This window comes from Suillus paluster (genome assembly GCF_016628075.1).
Source record: "Suillus paluster strain FC165 chromosome Unknown EDB91scaffold_521, whole genome shotgun sequence".
Lineage (NCBI taxonomy): Eukaryota > Fungi > Basidiomycota > Agaricomycetes > Boletales > Suillaceae > Suillus > Suillus paluster.
The window spans coordinates 4,069-13,964 of record NW_024538081.1 but is presented as its reverse complement, the minus strand read 5'-3'; the positions used below and the strand labels follow the sequence as shown (position 1 = coordinate 13,964).

The following is a 9,896-nucleotide window of genomic DNA, read 5'->3' as shown; positions in this document are numbered from 1 at the left end:
ACTTCTCTCTGTAGATAGGTTCTCTAACTTGAATCTACCCAGTTCTCATCTGATACTTGTCGTTGGGTCTGAACTTCTCTTATCTAAGAGAACTCCCTCTGTACACAGAACCATCTTCTCTTGAGACGATACTCTTGAGTTGAACTCCATCTCTTGGATCATATCCTCGAGAAACTCCAATTGACTCTACGCAGTAAGGGCCTCAACCCTTACTCAAACTCAGTGCAGGCAAGCTCCTTGCTGGGCTAGCGCCGAAAGGCCACACTTTGAACGCCCCTTGCGGGTTTAGCGCTGCTGGATCTCATCCAAGAGGTTTCGCGTAACAACGACTACTTGGACTTGCTCCTTCGGCGAGAGGGTCCACCTTCAAACAGAACCTGCTCAGTCTGTCCAAAGGATGGGGTCTACAGATGTCACGGCTGCGTGGCCGAGCCGCTCTTCTGTACTCATTGCTGTCGGATGATGCACAGCCGTATGCCATTCCATCGGATCAGTCAATGGACCGGGGGATTCTTTGAGGATACTTCCTTGACCAAGATTGGCCTGGAGATACACCTCGGTCATGCCGGCCAGCCCTGCCCTGGTCTCACGGACGAGTGGTGCGACACAGATGATGAAGGAGACCATTTGACCGACGGCCCTTGGATACCCTTGGTCAACGATCCTCAGACAACCACTGGTGGTGGACACGTCGGGGCTCCACTCCCTGATCAGATTCTGTCGGTGCGCTGATGCACTAAGCCCTGACATGCAACTATTTGAAATGGGCCTCTTCCCGGCATCTTTTACTTCGCCGAAGATGGCATTCACATTTGTGGTGTTGGATGACTTCCTGTTGGACAACCTGGAATGCGGGACTTCCGCCATGAACTACTACAGTAAATTGAGGAGAGTTACTTCCAGCGTGTTTCCTCATCTGGTTCCAGTGAGTGACTTTGATGTTCTCCGCTGCATCGCTCACAATGGCCGGCAGGACCGATACAGGGAATTGATGAGGGTGGGTAGGCAGTGGAAGCAAGTGAAACAGCTCAAGTGGCATGGGTTCGGCCATGAGAAGAGAAAGCCAAAGGCAGGGGAGCTCGCACTCTTCTGTCCTGCATGTCCACAGCCCGGGGTGAATGTCAATTTGTCAGACAGGAACGGGTCCGACCCTGCATGGTTGTATTCAAGATCTTTGGTCATGGATGGCAATTTCAAGGCCGAACATTTGTATCCGGCCAATCCGACCGATGAGGTGGCATTGACCGATGGCTTGGGCTTCATGGTCGGCGATGCCCGATACAAAATGCATCTCGCCGAGGCGCAGGACACGGTGCAGAGATCAGATTGCAACAACCACCGAGCGGTCAACCAGGCAAATGCATCGCGCCACAAGCTCGAGGCAACAGGGATAGGCGGGTGTGCTTGCACCAGACATGGGTGTTTTGTTCCCCATTCAATGGTGGACTTTCAGAAGGGGGAAAGGTTTGCCGTCCGATATACTGGGTCAGCCGAGTTGAGCTGATGCAGTCGGTCGGCCAAAAGACAGATGAACATGGATTATGCGCTGTGCCAAGCTCTGGGGTACAACACCGATGGGATCGACCGTGCATTGACATTCTACGACATTAACTGTCAATACCACAAGCATCTCAACCGGCGGATTGAGGAGTCGCCCTATCTTGACCTTCCATGGGGCATGGAGATTGTTCCAGGCATTGGGCTCTGGCATGTCCACGGCCATCAAGACAAATGCTACGTACGGTACACATCCAACTTCATCACCGGTGCAGCCAGGATCGACGGCGAAATCATGGAGACCCTTTGGGCGCCTTTGAACATAATATCGCCAGTCGGCGAGAGGGATGTCCACCCCTCACCGAAAGGAGTGTTTGGACTTTCAAATGAACGACTGTAATTTTATGAAGATGATACGCATGAGTGAGCAATATTATTTGACCGAGTGCTTAAATCTCAATGCATCTAGGCAAATTCCTTTGCCGAAAATTCAAGGAAGCTGTACAGGGAGTCCAAGACAGCCGATATGCATTTGACCGGTTGACCGAGACCGCCGACGACGACACCCTTGCCAAATGGGAAGCAGAGGCTGCTGCCGCTCAGGATGACCGACTTCATAATCCCGGTGCCATGGATATATATGAAGTTCAATTGACCAAAGGTACGGGCGAACAGAACATCCACTTGCAATACGCTGATATGCTGTGGCAAAGCACCGACAAGAAAACAGCAAGAGTTGCATCTGTTGAACCGCCAGGCGCAATGGCCCGCCGGCGAGATCCATCGCGGTGCGGCAACATGGCTGGCCTCTGGGATCACGCTCGAAGAGGCACAAGTAGCCCTCTTGATTGACGTGAAGAAACTGGGAAAGCGGCCGACCGACACCCAGAAGCTGGCCATCGCTCGGCGTCGCCACAAATGGCAAGACCAACTTGATGAATTTGTCAGGGTGGCGGGTACATTCCTCGGCGATCAATTTGACAGCTATGACCAGTTGGACGGTATGACTGTGATGTTGGATACTGCAGCATTGGATTCAGTGGGTTCATCGTCTGACGATCCAGATCGGTCAGATGAAGAAGAATTTGATATCCCGGTCGAGTTCAATCCCGAGACTGTGGTGATTCCATTGCCGTCCAACATCGGCATCACAAGGTGTGCCTGAGTGGGGCGTTGCTGACCTGGTGTTGCAAGAAATATCCTTAAGACAAGGCCAAGCAAATGATGCATTGCATGCCATCAGGGTCAACTTGGCCGACAAGGCCGTGCTCTTTCGCACCACGGTTCGGTCGGCAAAGTCACAAGCTCGGTCGACCAGGGCATGGGCTCGCGTGCACTCGGTCGACAAGGTTCTTCACTTGAATACTCAGATCTACTCAAAATGCCGCAAGCAGCTTGTCCATCTCGGCGCCGATGATTTATTGACCAAATATCGGCCGTTGGAGAAGGCCGACTTAAAGGCTACTACGGTGGTGGCAGACCCGAACGCGCGCGGTCAAAGAAATAGCACGCTGGCATGGTTTTGGTCCATTGATGTCCAAGGGGATTCCACAAGCAATGACTGGATGAATGAATGTGTGCACTTCGCCGACCTACCTATTCCTGTCCGGTGCTAATTTGTTCATCCGACAGTTTACCGTGTCCATTGGCTTCGGACGCTGGCACTGCGTGACCGTTGGGCAGAGGAACTGCTGCTTGTCGGTCGGGAAATGATTTGGACGGTCGAGTTCTTTATTCACAAATCCCAACAATGGGTCGGTCGTTTGCAGGAGGCCGATGCAAACGACATGGTCGGGCACCAGCTGCTATGCAGCGCGCCAGGCTCGGATGTATCTCCGACTCTCACAGCATGCACAAGACAGTTTCGAAAGAACAAAAGGGGTGGCAGTGGTGGCGGAGTGACAGAGGTCCACGCACATGCATTTGGACAATGGCAAGCCCACAGTGGATTAGTCACAAGTACAATGCCGATCCGTATAAAACTTGTGATTCCGCTTCGGTCAAAACTTCAACTAGTCCCAGCTCCGCCCATCATGTCCAACTCCACAACACTTTTTACATATGAACTCAATGACTTTACTGCGTGGGATGCTGCCAACGTCTTGGAGTATGCTACATCTCGATTCAGCCGCGATCTGGCTTGTATGCGACCGGAGCCATGTGCCTCAGGACGCCGGCTTACAAAGCCAGCTTTGTCCGGCACCTTCAATGGGAGGCAGATGTGAGTGCCTCTTCGGTCGGTCGAACCGGTCGGCATGCTATTGTAGCTGATGCCTCCATCAGCGTTTTGCTTTTCCTTATATCAACTTATGTCTGGTGATGAACATTCATCCGACCATGCCTGACCTCCTCCACCTCGTCATTGCCCACTTCGCTCGATTCCAAACCAGCACCATCAATGCTGAGGAACTGCACGACGAATTCTTCGAGTGCTGCTCTCCCAATGACCAAGAACTATGGTCCAATCACCGAGTCGTTCGCAATTATTCCCATGATTGGTGGAAGGATCGCTTCGACAGGTTGGGGTTCGAGCTCCCGATGTTGACCATTCAGGAGGTCATGGAGATGACCTGAGAGCACTTTGAACAACTGGTCGGTCATTTCCTCCAGCTCATCCTGGACTTCCACTGATGTGAATGTTTAGCCGATCGGAGCCATGCTCATGCCAGGTCCCGCTGTGACCGGTCAGGTGGACGGTGATGCCCTCTTCAATCAAATTGTGGCAGTGAGGGCCCATCTCCGACACCTCGGCGAAGCGATGGCCTCCTTGCTGGAGCAGAAGACCCAGATCGCTGCAGCGGCCTGCCTCCACCATATCCCAACTTGAGGCGCCGATTGATGAGGTGGAGCAGGTGCTCATTAATTCCCATAGGTGATTTCGTGCGGAGCAGTGACTGTATGTGCAGGACTTATCGCCGATATCGCTTAAAATACCAGGCGATGTACATAGTATTATTAAATGTGTTTGGGTGCCTTTGTATATAAGCAATCAATGAATGATTCCCGTTCCTCTGCCCGAATCATGACCCCAATTCCTACCGACTGGGCATTGCACACCACATGCATTGCTGCTGACTTCGTTCACCAGCTCTTCGCTTGCCATGTCGGCAATCGGCAACCGTTGGCGTCGCCTCCATTGGCACTGGATGTGCCGACCATGCTTGCTTGTCGGCAGTTAGCCCGAGTGCTTGCCAATGCGTACGCAAACCCGAGTCAGGTCATTTCTGTCATTCGGTCGGAGGTTTACTAACACATCACAGTTCAGCTTGATCTTGACATGATTCGGTACAACGAAGCTCTCGACAAACGGTCCACAGGGAGGATCACAAAACATGAAGACGCTCTGCTCCAAAAATTTCCTTGTAGTTCCCAACAATTGTTGGAGAAGCCCTCGGTGCTCATGGATTCCGGGGGCCGCATCATCTTATGGTACCTTCTGGACACCATTAGCCCAGTGGATTCAAGTAAGGCTATGTATTGTCGCCTGTGGGCCAACCATTTACACCAACCCCACAGGCCAAGATGGAAGCAGCCACGGTCGGGATGGGCTACCTCCTGAAAACAAGCATCACCAGTGGACAAGAGTCCAACTGGAGAACATTCTCCGGTCATTTTCACATGAGCGATTGCCACCTGCTAACCCCAGGATGCATCAACATAGCCCCTTGCTGGTTCCAGCAAGGCTGAGAGGTATGACATGCTTCTTCATGTGTGATGCCGACACTCACTCGGCAGTGTCAGCCTTATGGATTCCCCCCCGCCGGTGGCTTCACCCCGGAGGTGTCGGCTACGCTGAAGGGCGAAGGTGGTCCGAAGGTCATAATATCGATGCAGCGATCGGCACTCCTGGCCTCGGCGGCTCTTCGGGTGATGCACCCAGAGTTGTATTGGGCTTCGGTCACCACACAGATGAAACTCACTCGATGGGCTATGGAAAATGAGCTTGATGGCATGTATGCTCATCTGCAACTTTGGGCCTCGGTGTTCCACTGCGCAGCCAGTCATGTGTAACAGGCAATGCCCTCTTCACTGAGATCCGAGATCTACTCCAGAAGGGTTTGACGTCATGACCAGTGTCGGCCATTATTGCGATGGCTTCATGACACTGTCCAATCTCGGCATTCAGTTGCAATATAACTCCGGTGCCATGGTCGGCTGCTCCGGACACATTGTCAGGCATGGTGTCACATTCAGGGGTGATCGGTTCGTGTGGGCATGGTTCATGCGCGATAGCCTTCACAATTTTGTGGGGACACCTTGGTCAGAGTATGCGAAATACAAGGATGTAGATTGGGATGTCTCAGTTTCAGCTTAGACAACCGTGTCATGGTATATCAGATTACATTACGGTTGTATTCAGCCTTTTGGATCAATTAGTGATAAGGTTGTCAATTAATTTGAATTGATGATGTTGATTGAATCCCTGAAGTCTTCTCGCCGTGTCACCGATTGACCAGACATGAAGATGGAGGCCATGGGCCGAGCCAAGATGATCGGCGTTGTTTGCCATGTGCCGACCGATGTGCATGGGAAACACGTTCCGCATCGGCCCACCTGATAGAATCAAATGCTGCTCGTTCGTGGGCCCACCCGACATCATCCATCCCATCGGCCCACTGATATGCACAGGGAATGCATTCTGCATGGGCCGGTCAATACGTACAGGCAACACATTCTATGGGCCCACACGATGACTTCACAGCAAGCATTGGCCAACCGATATGCACAGGCAGGGCATTCTACATCGGCCTGGTGGATAACATCAGGAATTCATCCCCATCGGCCCACACAATAGCTTCACACCCATCATTGGCCGACCGATATACACAGGCAATGCATTCCATATCGGCCTTCCAGATAGGATCGACCTTTTCTCCCCCATTGGCCCACCTGACACCACACATGCCATCGGCCGCCCGATATGCACATAGAATACATAGTATGGGCCCACCCGATAGAATCAAATGTTCTTTCCCATGTGCCCACACGATGGGTTCACATTTGCTGTTGGCCGACCAATACACACAGGCAAAGTATTCAACATCAGCCCACCTGATACAATACAGACCATCGGCCGGCCGATACCTAAAAACAACACATCATAGGGGCCCACCTGATAGCATCGGGTATCCCTTCCCATGGGCCCACACGGTGGCTTCACACCTAGCATTGGCCGACTGATGTGCACAGGCAATGTATTTGACATAGGCCGACCGATAAGTACAGGAAATGTATTCCATGTGGGCCGACTGATACGCACAGGCAACGTATTCCACGTGGGCCAACCGATGCGCACAGGCAACATATTTTACATGGGCCGACTGATGCGCACAGGCAATGTATTCCACATGGGCCGACCGATGCGCACAGGCAACATATTTTACATGGGTCAACTGATAAGCACAGGAAACGTGTTCCATACCGGCCGACCAATGCGCACAGGCAACCTATTTTACATGGGCCGACCAATGTGCACAGGCAACCTATTTCATGTCAGCCAACCGATATGCACAGACAACCTTTTCCACGTGGGCCGACCGATACACAAGAAATGTATTCCATACCGGCCGACCGATGCACACAGGCAACCTATTCCATGTCAGCCAACTGATACACACATGCAACCTATTCTACATGGGCCTGCCTGATCTAATACAGACCGTCAGCCGGTCGATGGCCACAGCCAACAAGCTCCATGGGCCCGCCTGATAGCATCGGGAATTTCTCCCCATGGGCCCACATGATGGCTTCACACCCATCATTGGCCTACCAATATACATGGAGGATGCATGCTTTATGGGCCTACCTGATAAAGTCAACCGTTGCTCCTTCATGGGCCCGCCTGATACCACACATACAATCAACCAACCGATACACACAGGCACTATGTTCTACATGGGCCCAGCTGACAGCATCAGAGACTCCTCCACCACCATTTGCCCACCAATATACCAAACCCATGGGGCCATATGATGTTCATGGCCACCGGCCGACATGTTAATATCGACCATCATTACTTATGGGCCCAGCTGTTGAAATCAGGTCTCAGTAAGCCTGCCGGCCAAACGTTATGCACAGGCAAAACCATTCGATCGGCCGACGTCCGCTGGCCTGTATGGAACAGCATATTTTCAACCTCGGCTGCCTGTATAATACAGACTATGTGACTGAATGGGCTCCACAGGGGGCGTTGTGCATCAATCCTTGTTGACTGCTGTCTGGCTTGTTTTGCAGGAGTAGTGTATGGCCGACCACTTGATCAAGGAGGTGACATTCACGTCGCTACAGATGGCAACTTTCATCATCGTCACCGGCGCTCAGCTGGTGACTGCCCTCATTTCTATGAACCGTCATACTTCTTACCAAAGATGTATGTCGATCAAGTTGGCTCTAGGATATATAAGAAACGGAAGCGCCCTGCTATGTCGCAGACTCCAAGTATCATACCCAACGAGGCCATTGACCAGTGTGAGAATTCCTATGAAGCTGCTGATGGAAAAAAGCAGAAGGCTGCCATGGATGGTTTCGATGACACTGGTTTGATGGCAGCTTATTTGCTGCCATGATATCCCCCTATTTTTCGCAAACATCGATACACCCGGTGAGCAGCAAAAGTATGCTGTCGCTTTACTAGAACATTTGTTCTCGCTTCTCCCTACCAACACCACAGTTATTGCTTTGTACAATGTTGGCTGTGTATTATCTCGCTCGCTTTCACAGGTATGCTTCACAATAATTGATTATGTATATACCTAACATCTTGCAGTATGACATTCTAGACACTTCTGTCACTTCATGGCTCCACTTTGCAACGACTGCTATGCATGCCTATGGATACGAGTGGGGATGCCAGCTTGTCTACAATCCTCGTATGTGCAGTGGACTTGGTTTATCGGACGGAGAAGGCACCGAGAGGCTTTGGTCACGACTTGTGCATCTGATCGGTATTCAGTGGTCATCATTGGTCATCAGATGACACTATGGGTGCTTTGGACAGTCTAGAGAGGGGCCATCAATGTCTTATGGAGAAGGTCGAAGCGCTCTATGCTTCACTTAATATTCATGACAGGTTTCCAGAGCTTCAAGGCGTCAACCTAGATTTTGTCCGCACCCTTCTCATGGCGCGCGACCTCAAGATCAACATACACAAATGCGCGATCGGTAGTTTTTTCGAGTGGGATAAACTGGATAGGGCAGTCGGCGGTGCTCAGCAAGCTTTGGTAAGACCTACCCAAATCTATCAATTCATCCTTGAACTAATTTCAATATATCAGGTACTAAGCTCCATCAGCAAACTCATAAGGCAATAGCCAAGAGACAGCCAGCCCTGATGACTGCCATTTGTAAGTTCAACTCTTACTGTGAACGCCTAGAAACCCTCTATGACCCTTCATGGGGGATACCACTCCCGATGGCTCTTCCAACTAAACTAGTGGATTTGCGCAACAACCAGACCCTAATGGAGGATGTCTGGATTACGCCATCCGCAGGAGACATACCACGCTGGTTAGACAATTCGGACGTGAGAGGTGGAATCCGCACCCTCCTCAAGCATGATCGATGTCAAGAGGAACACCAGCGTCTCAGTATTGAAGCTGACAACTTGTGCCGCTATTTTGGAGATGAGCTCTGCGCTTTAGAACTTGCACTTTCTTCTGATGCAAGTAAGTGACTCCAGTGCCTCATTCCACCATTTTCTGACGATTTCAATAGATCAACTATTTAGTTTCTTGCTGCGAACACGCCAAGACCACCTTCTTCAGCTCCAATCACGCTGGGCAAATCCATTTACCTCTATGGCTTGCTTTTCTAGCCGTGCCAAAGAAGCTGTAGACCTTGTGAAGACACTCATGCGAGGTGCAGCCGAAGCTAACCCCAGTTGGATAAATCATCCTCTAACACTGGAAATTGATCACCAAGAAGACGACATTCCAGACTTCGAAGCAGGGCCATCAGATGTCGACGCACATCAAATTGCATTCACTGACTTCCTAGAAGAGGATTCTGTTGCTAACGAGGATATAGAAGACATTGCTGAAGTGGGAAAAACTAGCATCACCATCTGTTGGGCGGTTCCAGAGGTATGTCGCCATATGCCACCTTCTTTGCTTTTTTGAAACCATTGACAGGCACTCCAAGTTGATGAAGCACCTGTGCCTCACAAGGATCACAGCATCACTATGCAACGGCCAGGTGCGACTAGGATATGGCTCTCTCGGCATGGCTTCCCTCGACAAATATTTGATCCAAGGGATATCTCCTTCCTGAGTTCCCCTACTGCACACCTCAATGATGCATGCCTCAATGGCTGTGTGATCTTGCTGCATGATGCCCATATGTCCACCCCTACAGCGCAGCGCATCGCCATTCTCTCTACTCACGACCTGCCACATATCTGA

At 51.1% G+C, this 9,896-nt stretch overlaps 3 protein-coding genes across 3 annotated transcripts; all 3 read left to right on the top strand.

Annotated features, from left to right (window-relative positions):
• Positions 1-462: 462 nt before the first annotated feature.
• EDB91DRAFT_1090173 (uncharacterized protein) lies at positions 463-4,324 on the top strand (the record flags this gene model as incomplete). The annotated part of the gene is made up of 11 exons (XM_041316625.1): positions 463-723; positions 800-925; positions 974-1,464; positions 1,525-1,867; positions 1,908-1,920; positions 1,967-2,158; positions 2,211-2,652; positions 2,741-3,072; positions 3,130-3,718; positions 3,888-4,053; positions 4,142-4,324. 11 exons carry the CDS (start codon positions 463-465, stop codon positions 4,322-4,324), a joined length of 3,138 nt encoding a protein of 1,045 aa, XP_041168427.1.
• A 195-nt stretch (positions 4,325-4,519) lies between these two features.
• On the top strand, positions 4,520-5,812 carry EDB91DRAFT_1090172 (uncharacterized protein; the record flags this gene model as incomplete). The annotated part of the gene is made up of 5 exons (XM_041316624.1): positions 4,520-4,695; positions 4,864-4,961; positions 5,014-5,168; positions 5,233-5,450; positions 5,539-5,812. 5 exons carry the CDS (start codon positions 4,520-4,522, stop codon positions 5,810-5,812), a joined length of 921 nt encoding a protein of 306 aa, XP_041168426.1.
• A 2,107-nt stretch (positions 5,813-7,919) lies between these two features.
• On the top strand, positions 7,920-9,896 carry EDB91DRAFT_1258702 (uncharacterized protein; the record flags this gene model as incomplete). The annotated part of the gene is made up of 7 exons (XM_041324355.1): positions 7,920-8,034; positions 8,132-8,217; positions 8,264-8,366; positions 8,470-8,717; positions 8,789-9,161; positions 9,211-9,578; positions 9,627-9,896. 7 exons carry the CDS (start codon positions 7,920-7,922, stop codon positions 9,894-9,896), a joined length of 1,563 nt encoding a protein of 520 aa, XP_041168425.1.